The sequence below is a fragment of the Pongo pygmaeus genome, chromosome 14 (genome assembly GCF_028885625.2).
Source record: "Pongo pygmaeus isolate AG05252 chromosome 14, NHGRI_mPonPyg2-v2.0_pri, whole genome shotgun sequence".
NCBI lineage: Eukaryota > Metazoa > Chordata > Mammalia > Primates > Hominidae > Pongo > Pongo pygmaeus.
This window is the reverse complement of record NC_072387.2, coordinates 43982372-44006671: the sequence shown is the minus strand read 5'-3', so window position 1 is coordinate 44006671 and position 24300 is coordinate 43982372. Positions and strand designations below refer to the sequence as shown.

Below are 24300 nucleotides of genomic sequence, written 5' to 3'. Positions count from 1 at the left end.
GACTCCCAAAGTGCTGGGATTACAGGCGTGAGCCACCACCCCCGGCCTGGGTTTTAATTTGAATTTAAGTCTCCTGTAAGGGTGACATTTTCTTTAGGCAGTATAGCTCTGTCATGCTACTTAGAATGACATGTTATGAGTAAGACAGACATTATTATTAAACAAATTTTAATTTCTGCAACAGAGATAACCATGATTTGGACAATAATTGCTTAGGGCAAAAACAGTTACGTATTGATGTAATCTGCATCTTTAACCAATAGCTGATTTCTTAAACCTAAGAATTCTGGCTTGTAACAAAGTTCTAAAAATGAATGTTATGTAACATTGTAACTATTATGTTAGTCTAGATTAATAGGCTTCAGCATTTACAAAATAAATCTATTCTTATAAAATATGCAGCATATTTCTGTGGCCCTTCATAAAACATCCATCCCTTACTTCTTTTCCACTGTATTCAAGGTTCAGAGTACATTTGTAGACTGCTGTTTTTAAAATGAACTCTACAGAGTAGGCAGAGGATCAATACTTTAGGACAGCTGTAACACACAAGGATCCTGCTAGAAGAGTATGAGTTAGGACCAGGTATATTATGGATAGGAACAGGTATGCTCAATGACAAATCCATTAAAAGACAGAAATTAGAGGAGTCTTGATTCAGTGAATTGGTCAGGAGCCATATAATTTGATTTTAAAAAGTTTATTTCAAGCATATTTTCATTGTTCTTTAGGTGTTTGAACTTAACTTTTTTGGGGGATTTTTTCTTATAAGAATAAATTAATATTAATAATTAGCTACCATTAAAGAAGAGAAATATAAAAAGGTTATTAGTTTTTGTTGAATTGTGCCACTGGCATTACTGCGCAGTCTTATAATAAACTTTAGGGGACTATGCAAATCTATGCTAACTAATTAATTATCTTCAGTAGGAACAAAGGACCAGGGAGTCTAATCTGAACTGTACAATTATTAAACATCTCTGCTAGCATATATGAATAGGAAAGACAACACATAATCTAAAAGGGTCAGAAATAACATTTGTGAATTTTCTATATTCTTTAAGATGAAGAATGAGACCAGCAGAAAAGAAAACACATCTGTGGGCAAACAGAATCAATGACCTTCATTAGCTTAAATTTCCAAATGGCCTCATATAAAATCTCTGAGCTACTAAAACAAACCACAAAAACAACAAAACCAAAACTTGAACATTTACTTAAGAATTTTAGGCAAACATTTGGTCACAGACTTAAGAGTACATTTAAATTGAAAAAATAGTTTTTATAATACAGAAATGTGAATAATATAGAAATATCTAGGAACTAGCATTAGAATAAACTTATTAAATATTTTCTTTCTTAATCTAGAAAAGGGAGAATAATGTGCTATCTCCAGTTTATAATTAACAGTAACATCTTCTCTTTGGAGATGAAAAGAGAACTCTCTAACCGGTAGAAAGCAATCAGTAGAGACTTTCATAAAGCCATGCCAGATAATTTTCAGTATGTTCCTTGCAACAAGTGTGATGTTGTATCAAGAACTATAAATATAAGTCCACCTCTCTATTGCCACCTGCCACCTCAACCTTGTGTGGGCTGCAAGTATAGAACTAAGACTCAGCTACTTTTTAAGATTCTGAAGCAGGAGTTTTTAAGGTGAGGTTGAGGATATGATTCCATGGACTGGTTTCTGGAGGTCAGTGATCACTATGACATTGTATACAGAATTGTATGTGCCTCTTCATGAAGCCATTTGCTTTCATCAGATTCTCAAAGTGGCTTAAAACCCAAAAAAGGTTATGGGTGAATATGCTAAGATATCCATACCCCATCTGGTCACTGTAGAATCACATCCAGAATTGATCTCAGACATATATCACGACAAGGTAAAACTGAGGTGGTAGGGGAAAGAATATCTGCTAGTGGCTTAGCAATACGAGGCTACAGAACAAAACAGGAGTGGGGAGAGACATTCTTTAGAATGACAAATGGGAGGAAATGGCAAATTCAATTGGCACCTGGGTGAAGGACCTTGGCTCTTAGCATGTGGGAGATACATGTAAATCAATGAAACTGTCATTCTGTCCCACCTCCCAATTATAATATAGGCCATTAGATGTGAATAACTGATACTATGTATTATTTCTTCTATATAAAAAATTGCTCTTCATTACCTAGAAATTTGATGACATTCATTTATTGCCAATAAAATACACATTTCTTTGGGGTCCTCTCTTCAATATTAGAAATGAGATAAAGTAGGGTTTTAACATTCATGTGATTGAGCATTGTTACAACCATTGACACACATTTATTTACTAGGAGACAGATTTTGAATTCAGTAGCTTTGTGTTTATTTACAACAAATGGGAAAAATGTATTTTAAAATTTACCTGCAAGGTTGTCAATTTCTTTCTCCTGTAGCAGACTGACTGCATCATCGTCTCCTTCCAGCATAAGTTCTGTCTCTGCATTCTGGTTCACTATTGCTTGACTTCTGAATGTTTTCTTTGACTTTACTACATCTTCTTCCGTGCCTAATCACAATAAAAATATAAGAATTTAGGTTATTATGATTGTTTCTGCTTATAGTAGGTATTACAAATAATTGATTGCTTTATTAAATTATATGCTGCATTTACATATTACTTCACAATTACAGAACATTTTAACCTTCTTTATCTTGTTTGGTTTTCTGTGAGAAACATGGGGTGTGCGGAGCTGTAATGATTTACCCTTATTTTAAAGATGAGGAAACAGGCAGAGGAAGCTACATGCATTTTGGAGGAACCTAGCAGTTGCTAGTGGTAGAGAAAAGAACTCTACCATGTCTTAGGACACGAAGATCCATGTCTTAGGGCTCTAAGATCAGTGCATGTTGCACAAAAAGTCTGTACTTCACCCCAAACTTATTTTCTTAAAATCACACTATTTTACATAATTATACTTTGTCTTAATTAGCTAATCAATTGCTAATTAGCTAATTAGCAGATCATTTTTGAAAGTGGATAAGTATGCAGAAAACGAGAAACCATTCACATGTGAGGGGAAAAATGATCATTGGAAAGTTACAGAAAGGCGGAGTTAGAAATGATGGAGACATAAAAGCTTCTTCACAATAGCTATTTCTTTAGGAATTAGTGAAATAAATACTGGTTTTTCTGAAATAATAGCCTTATTTTGCTATATATAATAATGCAAAAAGCCGGCCGGGCGCAGTGGCTCACACCTGTAATCCCAGCACTTTGGGAGGCCGAGGTGGGCGGATCACGAGGTTAGGAGATGAGACCATCCTGGCTAACACGGTGAAACCCCGACTCTACTAAAAATGCAAAAAATTAGTCGGGCGTGGAGCCAAGCGCCTGTAGTCCCAGCTACCCGGGAGGCCCAGGCAGGAGAATGGCGTGAACCCGGGAGGCGGAGCTTGCAGTGAGCCGAGATCGCGCCACTGCACTCCAGCCTGGGCGACAGAGTGAGACTCCGTCTCAACAAACAAACAAACAAAAACACAAAAAGCCAAAACCAAAACACATGAAAATAAGCAGAAAAACTGAAATACTGGAAATATTGCAAGATTTGACCTGGCATTAATGTATAAGTTAGAAACGAATGCATCTGAATCCCTCAAGAATTTGACTGTTCAATAAATATTTTCATATTTACATTCAAACACCTGCTTTGGCAGGTGACAATTAATATAAAATTATCTGAACTGAAAGCAAATTTTATACATGCATACACCACCCACACCCACACAAACACCACACAAATGAAATACTTTTGTATCACTTGAAGCTGAAATTCAATTTAGAAGAAAGCATTGTAATATACTGTGTTCTGTATTAGGATATAGTCTTTAAGGAGCAGCTTTAACTAGGAAAATGTCTTCATATCTCATTTGGGGTGGTGGATATATTCCTGGAAATGGGAGCCTTATAAATCAGTCCTATATGGTATTGTATTATATTTTTAGGGGACATTACGGTGTTGGAACATAGACAATGACTCTCCAAATGATGTCATGCCTTTGGTCGAAAGTTTACAATACTTTTGGTCAATTCACCCAGGCCCAGACCATAGAACTTCCAACAGTCCTTTACTGCCTACTGATGTTTGCTCAACCATTTTGTTGTTGTTGTTTGAGACAGGGTCTCATTCTGTCACCCAGGCTGGAGTACAGTGGCATGATCACAGCTCACTGCAGCATCGATCTCCCAGGCTCAAGCAATCATTCTACCTCAGCTTCCTGAGTAGGTGGGACCACAGATGCATACCACAATGCCTGGCTACTTTTTAAAATTTTTTTATTTTTTGTAGAGATGGGCTCTTACTATATTCTCAGGCTGGGCTTGAACTCCTGAGCTCAAGTGATCCTCCCACCTTGGCCTCCCAAAGTGCTGGGATTATACACATGAGCCACTGTGCCTAGCCTCAACCATTTTCTTCCAAGTACATCTGGCTGTCATACAACTTGCATTGTAAAATAGTTGGCTTTTTTCCTTTCTCTCTTTGCAGTTTGTATACTTCTTATTCTCAGTGAATATAGGCTAATTCTGTTTGCTAAAATATGAAAAAATGGACTCAAAGGCCGCCAGAGTAAAAACACATGTTGAGGAACATAGTCACATCACAATCCCATTACAGAGTATCACTGGCTAAGAGGTATAGTCTGTCATCCTAGCTCCTACTGCATAACCACATTTAGAGCACATGGTTAATACATACCTTAAGTGTATAAAGTAATAGATTGTTAAACATATATTTTGATAAATACTTCAGAGACAAATAGTATTATTACAAATCAATGCTACATTGGAGGGGAGGGGAATTAAATGGGTTCCATGTGTATTGTTCTTCCAATGGCCCATAGATAATTATTATTTCTGGAATAAAAGATTGGGGATAGATAACTGAATGCTTCAGAACCTTATCTTAATTCTGTTTGATTTTTGGTGATATAAAGCCAGCCCAAGAGTAATCTTCTGAGGGTAGCTATCTTTATAACTTGTTTGCTTCTTGGCAAACAGAAATACAGAGCTTGCATCATCTGAGAACAAAAGAGGGAAATCCAATGATTAATAATTCAGAAATCTCTCCTGAGGTCTTCTCAGCTATATTTCTGGACTTTGCCTGAATATTATTAACTGAACATTTCTCTTACTAAGCTAATTGTCTCTTGCTCCTTCTCCTCCTCCTATTTTGGCCAACTATGTACTTTAGCAGAAACCTAGGAATTCATCCTGCATGGTGACTGCCACTGCCCTAGTTCAGGCCATCACTGTTTTGGTTTAGAGGGTGTCAACAGCTGCCTTACTCACACCACCTTCCATACTTTTGTCAGAGTGATTTTTATAAAACACAAATAAATGAGGACATTTTCCTATTGAAATTATTCATTAACTCCTCCCAATCAAGGACACCTAATGCAAGACTTAGACTGGAGGATAAAATCCTTAGTCCAAGACTTAGACTGGAGGATAAAATTCTTAGCATGGCTTACCAAGGCCTTTTATCCTCTCATTACCAGTTCTGTGTTTTCACCACACCTTCCTCAGCAATGTTGGACCACTTATAGCTTCCAAAATATGTCATGCTTTCATATACCTCTTTACCCATGCTAATGTTATTCCCTCTGCAGGGTATGTTCCCACCTTTCCTCCTTGGCCTGGCTAATTGCTACTTGCCCTTAAAAACTCACTTCCTTCAGTTGCCTCTCCTAACAAACCCTACTGCAAGTTCACAGCTTACACGTAATTCAACTGCACTGTATAGGTGTTACCTACTATGTGTCTGTCCTCGGTCCCATTTCTGTAGCTTCAGTGCCTGGCGCCCAGCAGTTGTGCCACAAACATGTGCTGAACTGAAGTTCAAGTTCACCCCACCACCCCATTCCCTTCTCTGATTTCTTAAGAGCACTTGTGTACTCTTTCCCTTATGCTTCCACCATATCTCATAAACCCTGCTACTGATAATTTATAGATATCGTAACTGCTTGCTTATTTAACTCCACAAAAGCCTCCAAGTTCCTTCATGACTGGAAACATGTTTTTGTCTTGGTATTCTCAGTACTTAGCACGCTGCCTAGCACAGAGCAAGCCCTTATAAATCCTGAATAAATGTATAAACTCAGACATTACAGTCACCCCTGCATATTTCAAAGTCTGAAGTTCCCAGGATATCTCAGAGTCTCAGTGATTTGCTTTTAGTTTGGGGCAAGCCGGAGAATCTATGTATTTACATGAAAAGGAACTTGGTTTTTTACAATAAAGTCAAAAAAGCCTTTTAAGTGTGAGTAATCTAATAAAGCAAGTTTTTCCTTATATAAAAATCATGGGTAATCTTTGTCAGTAAAAAAGCTTTATGTTACTTTTGTATTACCAAAATAAAAATCCACCAAAGAAGAAAATGTAGTAGAAAAAAGGTGAGCTCTGAAATGTATATCAAGCTTTCAATTTTATCCCCTCTGGTTTTAAAGCAGTAAAACAAACACGACTTTAAAAGATATATAGTAAACTAATCCATATCAACACACTAAGCTTATCATCCTTGTTGAAGTGTTATCAGTCTGCAGCTCAGCAAACTTCCTGATTTTATGGTACTGCACCAAACATTTATCTAAATTAAAGTGTATGAGATCTAAAGGTGCTTTTCAATCACAATATCCTTTATGAATTAGAGTTTCATTCATCAAAATTACAGGCAAAAAGAGGTAAGGTCTCAAAGGGCTGTCTCATTACAAGGCTTGTAAACACTGTCCTTAGAAAGAATTGGTTTAACACCCAACAAATCAAAATCTGATTGGGAAGAGAATTTATTTGAGATCATCTATCTTCAGAAGACATGTTGGCCTGAGTGTACTTTTTGGCCTCTTTAGCCATTCATCAAGAAATTAACAAGCGAATACCACAAACTACCAGAACGCCTTGGATCTGAAAATGTATATCATGTGTAAATCTGGGTAGGATAGACATATATGCTACTGCCTATGAAAACATTAAAATACCAAAAAATTTAAAAGTTACAGGAGAAAAAATGCCACTGAATTATAGCTCAAGGAAGCTAAATCCAAAACTGCACTTATGTTATTTTCTACATCATGTGACAAATAACACATGAAAGCACTCTATAGACTGACTTCTTAGTAAATATATATATATATAAAGCTCTGTATACGAAAATGTTATGTAATACAGAATATTGCACTGCAGAAATCTAAACTTCCTTTTTCATAAAATTTCTATTAATAACCAAGAATCCATGTGAAAAAAGGTATATTTTAAAGGTGAAGTAACAGCAGAACTAAAATGTTTCTAGTATTGTTACTATATTCCAGTATTATTGTTACTCTTATTGATATATTTTAAATTACCATTTTAAAGTTTTATTGTTATTTTAAATAAGCCTAAGTTAAAATACAGAAATGACAAACTGGAGACATTAACTCCTCTTAACGACGTCAAAGAATATGTCTACCTGGAATGGCCACACGATCAAGGCAAAGAAATTAGTTCATGTGCCCTTTATGTTCTTTTCTATCGATAAATATAAACAATTAATGTAAAGAAAAATACAGTATTTTATTTTTGTTTAAGAAATCCTCCTATAATCAACTCTAAAACATCTATACTAATAAAGAAAAAAGTAATTCACAACAATAGGTTAGCTATAAATCATATGTGTGGCTAACACACAAAGAAAAGAGATATAACCCCATAATAAGCCAGTTTTAGTGTAGACTCAGCTTTTCACCAGCTTATGCTATTATTATTTATATTGACTGTGGAACTATGAGGTTTTCATTTATTGAAAAGTTATATATATAGTTATATATATATAGGTATATTTATATAGATATATAGGTATATATATATCTATCTAATGTATATCAACAGTGGAATAATACATTTTCAATGTTATTTTCTTTGTACCATTTAAACATATGGTTTAAAGCTCATGATCTAGCCTCTGCTTATTTAACCTCACTATTTTACTGATTTGGCCTCTTTGTACCTCATATTCTCTAAAAGCTGAATGTTTTTGTCTGCATACATGCCACATTGTATCAAATCTTTAAGTCCAACCTATGTAATTTCTTTTACCTAAAATCTCTTACGTGCCTATTCCTTCAGGATTCAGTCAGGTTGATTATTTCCATCTCTGTATAACATTTATATCTTAGAAACAACAGGTGCTGGAGAGGATGTGGAGAAATAAGAAAACTTTTACACTGTTGGTGGGACTGTAAACTAGTTCAACCATTGTGGAAGACGGTGTGGCGATTCCTCAGGGATCTAGAACTAGAAATACCATTTGACCCAGCCATCCCATTACTGGGTATATACCCAAAGGATTATAAATCATGCTGCTATGAAGACACATGCACACACGTTTATTGCGGCACTATTCACAATAGCAAAGACTTGGAACCAACCCAAATGTCCATCAATGATAGACTGGATTAAGAAAATGTGGCACATATACACCATGGAATACTATGCAGCCATAAAAAATGATGAGTTAATGTCCTTTGTAGGGACATGGATGAAACTGGGAACCATCATTCTCAGCAAACTATCGTAAGGACAAAAAACCAAACACTGCATGTTCTCACTCATAGATGGGAATTGAACAATGAGAACGTTTGGACACAGGACGGGGAACATCACACACTGGGGCCTGTTGTGGGGTGGGGAGAGGAGGGAGGGATAGCATTAGGAGATATACCTAATGTAAATGACAAGTTAACGGGTGCAGCACACCAACATGGCACATGTATACATATGTAACAAACGTGCACGTTGTGCACATGTACCCTAGAATTTCAAGTACTATATATATATATATATATATATATATATAATATATATAAACATTTATATCTTAGAAATAAGTCATCATATCATTGTTTAATTTTGGAGTGTTTTTATTTTAGGGATTCTCTACTGGACTTTAATTTCACATGCCAAAATTGTAATAAATGTTTGTTGAGTAAATGAAAACACAAACGCAATTCATATATTAGTAATTTTATATGCACATTAGTTAAGTTACTTTTCTTTTCATGTACTTTACAGTTTCCTCATAAGTGGGAGAGTTGGACTATTTGATTTGCCATTCATAAGTTATTGTTCCCCACTAATATCCATTAGAAACATTAAAAAAATTCAGACCAATCTCTTAATTTCAGTTTCCCAATTTGTAGAAGAGTAATATTAAGTATTTTCCACATTTTCTTTCACAGGATTATTGCAAAGTTAAAATGAGACAATGGAAATGCATGGAGATTACTTACATAGTAAGCTTTCAAAAATGTTTATTAAAATTTTGATAAAATAAGTAAGATAAAACAAGACGATAAAAAGTATACTGAGTACATAATTAAAACTGAAAAAGAACATAGTTAATGCTTTATTGCTTACAATAGTGTTGCATAAGATTTATGTAAAGAGGGGGAAAAAAAGCTGGCTTATCTGAGGATTAAAAAACTCAAGATAAAGCATGAGTCTATGGTCTTGGCACAATGCCTATCCAACATCAGGTATTCAACAAGTGATAGTTTCCTTTCCTTCAGTTGGAGTTAATATTCTTCCTTCCACCATGCTGTTATAACAGTGTTCGTATTCACTAAAACATGAATGAGCCTTCAGCTCCTCCACTAGATTGGATGCTCCCTGAAGACAGGAATGATAGCATAAAGTACAGGTGTTATGAAGTACTTTGGAAATTGAATGTAGTATAAATAGCTTACATTTTAAATGTAATGTAGGTTTTCCATAACTATTTTATTTAAAGATATTATTATATAAAATTACATAAAGCACCAATGTATTTGACATGTACTTCTGATTTTGCATACAGATATTTAATTACATAAATATGTTTAGTATCTTGGATATTTGAAGGAAAAGAACTGCTTTCTCAAGAAGAGATAATGCATTTAATATAGGCTTCTTTTCACCTTTGGAAAAAGATCTTTGGGAGGACACTGGCAGAATAGAAATGTGGTCTATTTTATTTTTACCTAAATGTATTATCAGGTAATTCTGTTTCTAAACATTCAGAAATCTGTTGAACAGGATGGCATTCTTTTTCAAAGAAGAAATTCTTTTCATTATACGCCATTTCTCAATTTTTTTTTAGCTTGTTCAATGTATTTTGACAAAGTCTACCACTCTTTTAGTAGAACAAAATGTTGCAATTCATTTCCAAACCTAAATACTTTTTAAAGTGCATTAATTACATGAATACTTTGGGAAATTTTAAAGATTACTTTTTCTCATTAAAACTTAAGTCTGAGCAACAAATACCTTTTCAGATCAGTGCTTTTAGTAACTCTAAATGATGTTGTTTAATTTCCACTAAAAGGAAAAAGATTTAAGATAAATATATCTCTCAGAAAATTACAATAGATATGATGACATAATTTTGTGCAATAATATGTATGAATCAATCTATTACTGAGAAGTTTACAATTTTGAACATTTCAAAAAAACCTGAAAGAATGCTTTTTCTTATACTGAGGAACCTATTATTCGAAAACATTTTATGCTTACCTTAGTGTATCTGTGAGATAAAAGTAATAGATACACACTAGAACAGTCTACTGTAACAATCATTTACTAATAAGTAAATATTTTTCTTTGTAAATCATCTAAATTCAAATTTTAATTTTATGTTTCACTGTATAAGTGTCTCCTTCTTTAAGAAACAAATTATGATAACAGGAAAGATCCCTTTTCTAATGAAGATTAAGGAAAAAAATTAAATCATCTTCTTTATAAAATAGCATTTTTTTAAAAAAGGAAAAGAAAACAGGTCTTTCAATAGAAAAATCCCAATGGCAAAAATTGTTAGTGATACTGAATAAAAACACTAAATTAGAAAGAATGACCAGAAATCTCAAGCATTTTCTCAATCTTTTATACCTGATACTGAGTCAGAAGCCTCACTTTATCAATATAAAATTATTTTATGAAAGCAAGTATTTCTACACATGAAATAGACTGTTTCTATTTGTTGTTCCAAACACATTTGAAGTAAAAATCTGAATATTTACTAAGAAAATTTAATAAATACAGATATAAAGTCTGGATAGTTCAGCCATCCAATTCCTCCTTTCTTAGTTGTGGATATTTTAGTTCGAACAAGTTGGATCTAACCACGATTCCCACTTCAATTTAATTTTGTTGACAGAGAATATATTGAATAATCCAAAATAGATATTATCTACACCATTATAAAATTAAAAACCCAAGACACCAGCTTCAAATTTATAATAAACTTGGTTCAAAAATGCTATTCCTTACATGGATCAATAATTCATGGCACTTATGGTCCATTTTAGCACATGACTATATTACATAAAAGTCAGAGTACAGCATCTTATGTAATTTTACCAAAAAGGAACTTGTACAGACTTCTGTTCTAAACTAGATATAAATATTACGTCTTTAGGTAGGCTGTGTTTTGAAAAGCTGGGGGAAAACAGTTCAGTGGTATAGTAAATGTGCAGCATTAGCAATCTGGGAATTAACACATGGAAATTATTCCAAGTGTTAAATTTTTATTCAGATTAGTTATGCTTGTAAACAATTTATTGGAATTTAAGAAAGAAGAGAAGAAAATGGCTACCTAACACCAACAGTTATTGCTCACTGGAAAAGGACATCAAGGACACTTGCAAGCAAAAGAATTGGATCAATATTAACGTGGTTTTCATTTCATGCTTCCCCAACTCCAGTAAGCTGACAATATACTCTGATTATGTGAACTGCCTCAGAGTAACACAGAAAAGGTTATTAGAGCAAGAGGTGGAAATGGAATGCACTTTTTATATTGACAGGCCTGCTAATAGAGTATACTGATTTTCAAAGACATGCAATGCATTCTTACAATTTGGTTCTGACAGCAAAAATGGAATTTCATTTATTCCTAATTCAAAATATTCATAGGTAAGCAATATTTTTTAGAGCAGACCAACACACGGGAAATTCATAAACAGCGTTTTTAAACAGAGAAATGCAATTAAAAAAGTGCAAGAAAATATTATTGAATTTAAGTGAAGCACTATATAAGTATGAAATGTTAACTTAATAATCTTAATGGAGTCAATGTAGAAAACTGCATTCTATGCTTTCTAAAGAAAATTTGATAAACCATATTTTAAGAATATACATGATGGTAAACGCAGACTCTCTCCACATTTTAGACTGGATATTACTCGACAGGATTTTGATTAGCCATGAAGTTAAGATTTTTAATTATTTAAAATGAGATTTCATTATATTAAAAATCACAGGGCACATTTTACTGTGAAAAAACGTAATAAAACATATAGAAAACTTGGGTCATTTTGGAACTCTCTAAATATCATAAAGAGCAGAGATGATGCACTATTCACCTTTGTGACTGTATGAGTACATTGCATAGCGTTTGGTCCCTATGATAAAATACACACAGAAAAAGACTAACATGAAATAAATACATGAAGATGATAAAGACAGCTATCTTTATGTGGATGACTTCTTTAAATTTTGTTGGCACTTTTTTTGGTATTTCCTATAATGAGCATATGTTTTTCTGAAAGAAAGCAAGAAAAGGAGGGAGGCACAAAGGAAAGGAACCTGCATCATGTACCAAGACGGGTAGATGGCTAGTGAGCAGCAGAATGTGAATTAGAAAGTTTGGCAACTATTAGAATGAAAAAAAAGATTAACTGGACAACTTGAGAGTGGGCTGAGAGGGTGGGGAGACTTTCTTGCACAGTAAGTGACATTACCTCAGTGTCGTCTTCTTTTTTTTTTTTTTCACATCTAGCATTCCTTGTTTACTAGAGTTTTAAACTTTTTCCATTCCATGTATTTTCAAATAGGAAACAAGTTTATTTTTCCATCTTGCAGACAGCATATGCACTAAGACAATATTCTCAGTTTTCGATCTCAGTCCAATCATTCATTTAGTGATTTTGGTATCCCCATGGCACATTTAGTAAATTTACGAACCTGACAATTCCCTAATTGATCACTGTGGTGGAACAGCAGTTTTTGTGAAGGTGGCCGGGGTCATGAGGTGGGAGAAGGAGCCAGCAAGAGGTCAAAGAATTCAGGTGGCATTAATGACAACATGGCCTTCATTTGGGATATGGCATATCCCAAACACATAGGCTTTGATAGGTCATGCAAGTTAGCATTTATATTTTAATTACATTATGCCAAAAATGAATGCTGGTTTTGCTCTACACAGCATTAACAACCAGAAATCAGATTACTATAGAATAGAATTTTCAATGGAGAATTTACAGTAGGAATTTTAAAAATGTGAGGGAGAAACTCATGTTTGTATAGACAATTTAAGGAAAATAAGTGGAGACAATAAATATGGGCTGGTTTTCCATGAGAGGCTTGGTGTCTTCTTTTAAGTATATCACAAAGTCCACTGTGGACAATTTACTTTAAAAGTGTGAGATGATGGAAAATGGGGGTAGGAGATTTTTGAGACAGGTAAACAATTGGCCCAGAGACATGGAACAAAGAGATAATTTTAAAAGTCTCTTTAACTATTAAAAAATGAAATACCTAAGTGATGGTGCTGATACAGATTATCTAAAAGCACTTTTTAAAACACTAAAACATTTAAAAATGTTTTCCTAAATGGCATAGAATACATATCCTGGGAATGATACTAAGTTAATCTGTTCTGATGTATCTTTACAGACGATAGGCTGTAAGTGCCAACCAAATATTAGCAGGTAAACTTTACAGCAGGGAAATGTTCGGTAATGCCCTCACAGTTAAGGAAATTCCAAATGTATTTACTACAACACACTGTAGAGTAAGAGACTGGTATTTGGGTTGAGTTTTAGCTCTATCTATCACTTATTATTTAGCATGTCACCTAATTTCTATGGTTTGTCATTTTCCAAATAAAAATTGTTTAACGACAATCCCCTTCACAGCAGGGTCGCCACTGTGTTTCAGCCTCATCTTCATACCATTTCCCCACACTATCCTGTGTTCCATCACTTAGTACCATTTTCCATTCCTTGAATACATTATGTTGTATTATGTGGTCCCTTTTTCCACAATGACACTCTCCTACTCATTGGCTTGGGAAGACTTCCATTCATCCTTTCGACTCCAGCTAAAATATATTTATTCAGTTAGGCAACCCTCTTTACTGAGCTCCCATAATATTTTTAATATACTTTGATGAAAATATTACAATTATATATTGTAATCACTTATAAATGTGATTGTGTGTACACTTAACCAAAAATTAGTCTAAAAGAAGCAAGATTCTGAACAATGATCTAAATTAGTTACATGACAGTCAGAAATGATTTGGAAATACCATCCTTCTAGACCTAGTTTATAGAAAATCCATCCTCCAATGTTGTTACCCAAAGTGATGAACGGTGTGGTTAAAATCTGTTTGTATACCTTAAAATTAATCAGTTATCGGGCTGGGCATGGTAGCTCATGCCTGTAATCCCAGCACTTTGGGAGGCCAAGACGGGTGGATCACCTAAGGTCAAGAGTTTGAGACCAGCCTGGCCAACATGGTGAAACCCTGTCTCTACTAAAAACACAAAAATTAGCGGCGGGGCGTGGTGGCGCATGCCTGTAATCTCAGCTACTCAGGAGGCTGAGGTGGGAGAATCGCTTGAACCTGGGAGGCAGAGGTTGCAGTGAGCCAAGATCGCACCATTGCACTCCAGCCTGGGCAACAAGAGTGAAACTCCGTCTTAAAAAAAAAAAAAAAAAAAAAAAAATCAATCAATTATAAATTAAATAAAAAATAGCAACTGAGTAATAAGCACAAAGAATTGTATTAATGTGAATGTTCCAAATGGAACTGATAGAAGATCTGATTCTTTTTTTTTTCTAAACTGCAAATTCAATTATTTATTTACTTATTATTATACTTTTAAGTTCTAGGGTACATGTGCACAACGTGCAGATTTGTTACATATGTATACATGTGCCATGTTGGTGTGCTGCACCCATTAACTTGTCATTTACATTAGGTATATCTTATCCTCAAATGGTTTTTGTTTTATCTAGGAATATGAGACATCTAAAATAAAAATACTTTCTGAAACCTTTACGAAGTGACTTGTCATCAAATGCCAAATATTAAGGCCATTCAAAGGAGTAAGGGTCCTTTATGTCTCCATGCCATGGTAATTTCTGTTATCACCTCTGCCTTTACTCCCCGATAACCTGGTAAATTCATAATCAAGTCTTGAGACAATTCATAAGCCTTAACTTGTACGAAGCCTACTCCAACCAGACTCAGTAAGTCACTATCTCTCCCTGTGCCCCTTTAGGAACTACTACATCCCTCTATGATAACTGTTTATTTTCTTTATTCCTTTCCACTGGACTAGGGTTATTCAAACTTCGGTACTATTGATATTTTGGGCTGGAATTTTGCTGTTGTCATTGTTGTGGGGAGCTCTCCTGTATGTGGTGGGATATTTTAGGCAGCATTCCTGGTTTCTACCAATTAGATGCCAGCAGTGCACCCCTACCCCTGCCCCTGTTGAGAATCACTACACTAAACTATGTGCTGTTAGACGGAAGAAACTGATTGTCTCAATCTCCAAATCCAGCAGCTAGCACGTGCATAGTATGTAGAAGTTATTCAATAAATGCTTTTAAATTAATAAAGTTACACAAGTCCTCTGAATCTGTTTAAAATCTACAATCTGAACCTTCAACAGAAAACTAAGTGGCCTCTTAGAACATTTATTAATATGAAAAATGCTACATAATATCTGTCAAATGTATTTTATAAGAATATTTTGTAACTTAGCCTTTATATAATCCATTTAAATTATTTTAAGAGACTGTAAAAACTATAGGGTGAAGACAAGGCTATGATACTAAAATATGACACTGACACCAAAAAAGAGCTGACAGACACTTCCTGCATGTCTTTCTCTCTCTCTTTTTAAAAATTTACATCATTAACTTTCAATAAATTATTTAAACCATAACCAGATTACCTACTTCATTTCAAATAAGGAGATCCAATTAATAATACACCAACTAAAATGGAGTTATCAATGAACAATAATGAAGATGTTTACTAGAGTCTCCACATAATACAACCAATAGGTTATTAGGTTTTACAAAATCAAGTCATCTCTCTCACATGTTATAAGAACTATAAAGTCTTGAAAAATGAAGTCAGATTACTTGATAGCTTCTTTCTCAACAATTGTAGAGCTGTCTTAGTATTTTTCTATTCTTACTGCCTTTCTTATTCTTGATGACTGAAAGTAGCACATTACAGTAGCCATGCATATACCATCAAAACTAATTTAATTCCAGATTCATTACAGAGCTGCTTTTTATTCATCAAGGTCATAACTTGATGGCTTCACAAGCTTAGATAAATCAGGTGTTAAGCAGACACATCTCTGAGGAATGTAAGAATGTTCTCATTTGCAGTTCTCAGCATATCTTATTATTTATTGCCCAAGAAATGACTGATTAACTTTGTCATTTTTGCTCCACGTTTTTTTTTTCCTCAGGGTGAAGCAGCCTGCTCTCTTCTACGATGCCTGATCAGACCTATTTAAGATGCTGTCTTTGATCACAGACATGGAGGTGCTTGCAATCTTAGGTTTTGATGAAACATTGTTCCACTATAATTTTATGAAAGGGCAACAGAGGCCTAAATAATAATTGACAGTCAAAAAGACAATCAAACTTGTTAAGATTTTGTACCATTCTTCGACAACTACAATATTGACATGCTAGAAATGCACCAGAATTTGACTAGTCTAGGTTTTATTTTAATATATAAACAATATACAAAACCCTCCTTTTTCAATCATTTCCCTATTAGCTAATTTGCTCAAAAGAAAAAGAATTCTGCAGAACAGAAGATGAGTTTATGAGTTTTAAAATATTTTCCTCATACTGTTCCATTGCTATGGTCCATAAAATTCATGGTAATCAATTAAATTTTCACTTGTATGAGATTTTACTATTAGAAAACACCTAAATAACACATTAAATACACGCAAAATTAGAACACTAACCATCAGGGAAAAAATTACCTGCCTCTAGGTTTTCATTAATCACATTCCAACACCAGAGGCTGAAAGTATATCATATCACACAAAATCTTTTGCACATGACAACCTCATAAATTATTCAACTCATTAGTATTACTAAAAAAGCATGAAAAACTCCATCAGTATAAAGGATATTTTCCAACTGGAAAAGGTCAACCAAGTTTTAATAATGATATTGAAGGGAAAGCTTTTCAAAGTAAATATGAAATAAAATTATTATCCTTTATTTCCTTGAAATTATATCCAATTCTGATTGTTTGTTCATTTAAAAGAAAGCATTGCTAATATATTATTAATATATTTGAGGCACCAAATAAATTGCCTGAAAATAATGTCATGAAATCCAAATGATGGCTAAATGTTCCTTCCCATCACATGAAAATGTAACTGTAATTTAAAATGTTTAGTTGAATTTAGGATATCAGAAAAAATCAAATGACTCAAGATATTTTTATTAAAACATGAAGTCTGCAAAATCAGTTTTACTTCTATTACACTAATAAAGGCTTATATTCTTGAACTACAGTATACTTACTACATTAATAGATAAGATGAAATCAATGGTTCAAATCCCAGGGATTGCTTTGATGGTCATGTAAAAATTTTCTTTCTAAGTAATTTAAGCTTGTTCTCCCAGTGTACACAACATGTTGAAAATTCTGAAAACTTTGATAACTAATTCAAATACTTCTAGACATTCTGAAAGTTCCATCTGTAAAACGTTCTTTTGTTCCTAAAATCTTTTTTGTTGCTACCATGTAGATCAATATAAAATTTTTTGACCAAAGTTTTCAGCAGAAATTCTACACAGTTAGCACTTACCTTTCACAGCAGATTTTTTTTTTTTTTTTTTTTTTTTTTTTTTTTTTTTAGACGGAGTCTTGCTCTGTCGCCCAGGCTGGAGTGCAGTGGCACGATCTAGGCTCACTGCAAGCTCTGTCTCCTGGGTTCATGCCATTCTCCTGCCTCAGTCTCCCAAGTAGCTGGGACTACAGGTGCCTGCCACCACACCCGGCTAATTTTTTGTATTTTTAGTAGAGACAGGGTTTCACTGTGTTAGCCAGGTTGCTCTTGATCTCCTGATGTCCTGATCCACCCGCCTCGGCCTCCCGAAGTGCTGGGATTACAGGCGTGAGCCACCGCGCCCGGCCTTCACAGTAGAATTTAACAACAGGGAAATTGAAATAGTGTCATTATTTAACATAGAGGAAGAGATCAGTTGAATTTCAATTTATTCTAGTAGCTTAGTCAGAATTTGCAGGTTTGTGCTATCAATATACTCTTAATCTACATCTATACAACTCCAAAACATTAAGTCATTTGGATGTTAGTCTATACACTGCCAGACTTCAAAATACTTAAACACATGTAAATGTTTAATGGCAGACGGAATATCCAGACGTCAGGCTATTTTTTTTTAACTTTTACATGGACGTTCTGGCAATTTGTATATACAAAATCTTTCTTTAAAATATATGAAATCTGTCTGTTTTCTTTCTTTTTTTTGAGTCCATTCTTTTTTTTTTTTGAAACCAAACTTTCCAGTCTTCCCACAATATTATATTGCTTTTCAGATTTTCCAAATAAAACTGTGGTGAATATTTTAAAATAGCTTTTTTTTCCCCTCTTTTGAGTTATTTCCTTGGGTCAAGTTCCTAGATGGGCAACTGTTGGGTCAAAGATTATCAGCATTTTTGAGGCTCTTGATGTGCACTGGCAAAATGTTTTGCAAAGGACTTGTTTCCAGCAATCCTCATTTACATTGTTTCAGCAACTTACATGAGATTCTTTTTATTTTTTACTGCAAAACCACTAATACTGAATATTACAAGAAAAAGGTTTCTGAGCTCATTTACAATGGATAAATGATTTATTCTGTACTTTTTAAAATTGCTTTTTCTTTTCATTCAACTTGCAGGGATAAAATTTAAACAAAATCTGAAATAATTTCAAACTAACATTTCAAATATAGTACAAAACTCCCATTTTGATCCTTATCCGGGTTTTCCCAATATTAACAAACATCTACACTACCCCCCACCCCACTCCTGCACATATTCATTATCACTAATCTTTTGAAAACCTTTTGAGAAGTTGCAGGTATGGCACCCTATTACCCCTAACTACTCCGTTGTATTTCTCAAAACAAGAACATTCCTGTCTAAGCACCATCAACCCTCCAACTCTGGAAGTTAGCATTGATAACAATACTGCCATCCAGATCATGGACTCCAGTCAAATATTACCAACTGCAATCATCTAGAAAAATGTGCTGTAAGGCTGGGCGCAGTGGCTCACGCCTGTAATCCCAGCACTTTGGGACCCCGAGGTGTGGGTGGATCACCTGAGGTCAGGAGTTCGAGACCAGCCTGGCCAACATAGTGAAACCCTGTCTCTACTAAAAATACAAAAGAGTTAGCCGGGCATGGTGGCAGGCACCTGTAATCCCAGCAAGAGAATCGCTTGAACCCAGGAGGTGAAGGTTGAAGTGAGCTGAGATCGTGCCATTGCACTCCAGCCTGGGCAACAAGAGTGAAATTCCGTCACAAAAAACAAACAAACGAACAAACAAACAAACGTGCTGTAATAATCTATCTTATCTTTTTAGGTCTTCTCCAGTTTGGAATATTTTCTCAGTCTTTCCTTATCTTTTGGGTCCTTGGCAGTATAAAATCTGTTTTCAATTAAGTTTTTCAACATTTACTGGATTAAGTGCTTCGTAATAATTATTGACATGTACTTCCTATTTCTTCTGAAGAGATATTTTCTATATAGGTTAGAGTGCACATTAAGAGGTAGGAAGAAGGCACAATACTAAATTTCTCTCGTCAATTTGTGATTCTTCCCTCTACTTCTGTGTATAGATCACTCCAGGGAGAGCTTCCCACTCACCTTCTTTACATCCTCTGTATTTACTCCCAACTCTCCACTCAGTTCTAAAATCCATAGACTTGTGAACTGTGATGAAGGTTAGAGGATAATTGTTTTTGGAGATAAAATTGTTTTAGTTCTCTTTAGTCTTCCACTCCCTGACCTTAGAATGACCATGGAGTAACTCCAATACCACCATGTCAATTCCCTGAATATTTTACTGTGTAGATGTGTCATCTTTGTTCTTAACAGGTATAATAAAAACATACTCCTCTTTTCTTTTATAAAAGAACACAACTCAAGAGGGATAGATAATAGGTTCTGAACGTTGCTTATGATCCACATTGAAAATTCATAAATACTGTATTTTAAAATATAGTACATATAAAGAATATTTAGTATCACACCTCTTATCTATTTCAAAATTAGGGTATTATTTTTTACTTTAGGTTCATTAACAATAGTTACTATTTTATTAAAATATGACTATCAGTTTGAAAAAGATTTTATTCAAAGATTTTAAATTTTGTTTCTTATAGCCTTTGACACAGGTTTATTAGAAATTATTTTACAAATTAAACACACAAAGTATTCACTTTTAAGAAGAAATACAAACATTTTTCTAAAAAAAGCCTTTCTTAAAAGTAATCTGTAGATTGTGGAATGTAATATAATATGAATTCTGTACAATTAAAGCTTTGGCAACTCAGTATTACTAATGATATCACTGTAGTATAAACTCTGTTACAAATTGTCTTTATATGTTTCTACTTCCAAATGAGATAAATTCAGGATTAATTGGTGAAAAAGTCTAAATTATTGGTTAAATGAAATGAAGGTTCAATAATTTTAAGCTTATATTATAAAGCATGCCACTACTAGGTAGGCAGATATTTCTAAGATTCTCTCCTACAGGATCATAATGATAACTCATTTTGAGTTGGTATCAAATCCTTAGAGGGCTATTATCCTGAGGTGCTATTTTTAGTTATTCAAAGAAGACAAACTACAATTTTTTTCCAGAATATTTTTTCCATAGTTACTTTTACTGTATAAAGTTACTGTATAACTTTTATCTTAGGTATAATAGTTTCATATGAAATCCTTATCTATTTTTAATGATATTTTGATGCTTATTAAGTTGTAGCAATTCAAAGCTTACTGGGAAAAGAAATTTTAAAAGCTTTACACATTTTGTCTTTTTATTATTTCCCTGTTCAATTCATTAAGAACATGAATGGTATTACATGATATAAACTATGATTTGATATAATACTATTTATCAACTGTCTTTAAAATTTAAAAACAGATGGCTCACTAATACTCCCAAATAAAAGAAAATTAATATAATAAAATACAAGTAACTGAAGAACAAAAGTGGATAACAAATACATGGACAGTGTTCATTACTGGTATTTCTTTAGTGAATGTGGTTTGTAAAATTCTGATATACCCCATCAAACTTTAACTTGTTAGAGCATTTAAAAATGGGCAGGTAGATCAAGTGTTCCTAAGTATACTTCTTAGTAGAAAACAATCTAAAGTAGCAGCATTTTTATTAAACTACAAAAATATTTTGATATTTATGATTTATTGTACAGTTTATAAAGAACAATTTAGGATATAGTTCTACTGTAGTGTGATAATTAATGATACTATAAGTAGGAGACCATCTTTTTCAAACTTCATTTGTAGTCCACTGGAGGATTGGAAATTTAAATTGGCAGCTTATAACAAGATTTTAAATACTATTTTATTAAACTGAAAGGAATAGGTGGGATTAAAACAAAATATCATATAAAGAGGTTATTAATAAAACATTTTTTCAGTTATATATACAGTATGTATATGCATACATAAACATATACTCACAGTATGCATATGTATATATATTGCATGTGTATATGTATATTAATGCAGTATATATAAGTGTGTACACAGAAACAAATTTATACATAAAATACATAAGTCTGAGTACAGGATCACAGTATTTACTATGGGTCTTGGTCATCAAAGTTTGAAAGACACCAAGAAAGAAATTGATTTTATTCTTGTGTTAGGATATATGAAAGGAATGTTAGTTAATAACTAACTATGTGAAGTCCATTTATCTCTTAAAAATAAGTTGAAGGCTATAAAAATACATCTAGTCTGAGAAATATTGGGTTGATTAACAGTAACCTAAATGATGCTGAAGGATAAAGCAGAACAAAATATTTCTGACTCATGACATGGAGAACATTAAATACTAGAGAAAAAAAAAAAAAAGGAATTCTCAAACACAAGGGGTCACCTCACATCCAGAAGTATTTTTGTGGAAGAAGCATTGGTACTAACCATATTCTATTGCAGCTTTGAGCAATGCCTCAGCATGAGTGGAGCCAAATGCATTGCGAACAAATCGTCTCCTTCGACGAAGATCATCTTCCCAGTAATCCAAACGCCAGAAATCATGCAATTGGCTAAGAGTAGAGGGAAAAAAAGTAATCCCTGTTAATAACAGTGCATAACTGGAAGTACATTTTTCTATAAAATTGAAGTTATTTTGTTGGTCTCATTGAAAAATTAAGATAATTTTGGAGATACTTATATTTTACACTTGTATTTGTGTATATATATACATATATATATATTTCCTCTACAAGTGAAAAAGACTTAAAATAATAACATTCTCATATTTTAGGTATTATACCACTCAGCTCTGCTTTTTATTTTTTAAAACTTTCTTCTTTCTACTAAAAGCATTAATCATGTGGAGTTTAGTAACAAAGGCAATATCAAATTACAAGTATTAATGGTACAGTTTGCTTTCTTTTACACTGTTTTTAACAAGGGTTGTAAATCACAGAATAGACCTCACTACAAATAGTTTACAATTTAATGACCATGGTTTCTTAGTAGGCTGAATTAAGAAGTATAAAATATTGCCCACTTGGATTTGGTGGAAAAATGATTAAAATAATGTGCTGAAATATTCATTGAAATAATTCCCCGCTGCCCACAGCAACCTGAGAAAAATGCAATTTTATCCATTATTAATAATACTGAATTAGAGCTGCAAAAATTTCCAGTATGTGGTAATTGTCTTGGTAAATTATTATTCTAATGCTAATAGAGTTCTTGGATGATTTTACAGCTTTCAACTAATATAAACCATTAATAGCCATGGCCAACATTGGCCATCACTGTATTTTATACTCTAAGCCAATACTAAAAATCCAAGAGATATTTCAGAAATGATGGAAATAGGCCCATTATATAGCCAATGAAACATTTCATGATATAATTTTTGTTTTCAATTTAATTTCAATAAATATTAGTAATAAATACCACTGCTTAAGAAGTCAGTTTTTCTGCATCTAGTAGTGGAGTAATACACTCAAAAGATAATATTCTAATTTTCCAGAGCAGCACTATTCATAAAAACATATAAAATACTTTCCTAGAAGATTTCATTTCATTAATTATTTTGATATTTTACTGTAGAAGAACATTTTAAGTCTGATTAAGGCAGGACCTATGTATGTTTTGCTCATCATTATATTTCTAGCACAATGTCTCACACACAGTATGTTTTTACTAAATATTCATTGAATTAATGAAAATATTTTTATAATTTCAAAAAAAAGCTATGGATTTTTTCAATGTATGGCCATTGAGAAAAATAATTTCATTTTGAAAAGCATTTTAGATTTTATGGCTATATAATTTTGTTATCTATAACTTCATTATAAAAACCCAATAGTATAAAGGGCATATAAAAAGAACTAAAATTGTAAGTCTTTGAAGTATGCTTTAATGCACTTATTTTTCCTGTACATCATAATTATAACTTAATTCTTCTGTTAAATAATGATTACTTGATGAATAATAGTAATAAATAGTATATCTCTCTAATTTAAAATAGGATGATTTCTGTCCTTACAAATACAAACTAATCCCAGTAATTTTAAGGAAGACCATGCTAAAATCATGCTATATTGATTTTCATTAAGATTATGTTAAAATTAAGTCACTGAATTCACCAAAAGTGGTCAGAGAGCTAATGTTATCTAAAATTTCTAACCATAGACATACTCTTCCCTATTCTTCTGTAAGGGCAGCTGAACAGTTCTGGAAAGAGTATATAAAACATGTGCCATGCTGGTGTGCTGCACTCATTAACTCGTCATTTAGCATCACATTGTGCACATGTACCCTAAAACTTAAAGTATAATAATAATAAAAAAAAAAGAAAAAAAAAGACACTAACAACAGACATCATCTTTGGCTAGAGAATAAAGAATTTTGGCGAGAATAAAGAATTTTGGCAAGAAAAAAAATAAAAAAAAAAGAGTATA

At 33.3% G+C, this 24300-nt stretch overlaps 1 protein-coding gene across 8 annotated transcripts in view; it reads right to left on the bottom strand.

Annotated features, from left to right (window-relative positions):
• Positions 1–24300, bottom strand: part of NBEA (neurobeachin) — a 754643-nt gene that overhangs the window by 219662 nt on the left and 510681 nt on the right. For all 8 annotated transcript variants that reach the window (XM_054446222.2, XM_063650755.1, XM_063650757.1 and 5 more), the window contains 2 exons: positions 22298–22422; positions 2394–2537 (listed from right to left, as the gene is read on the bottom strand). In XM_054446222.2, the coding sequence (XP_054302197.1) occupies positions 2394–2537; positions 22298–22422 (269 nt within the window). The remainder of the gene's footprint in view (positions 1–2393; positions 2538–22297; positions 22423–24300) is intronic.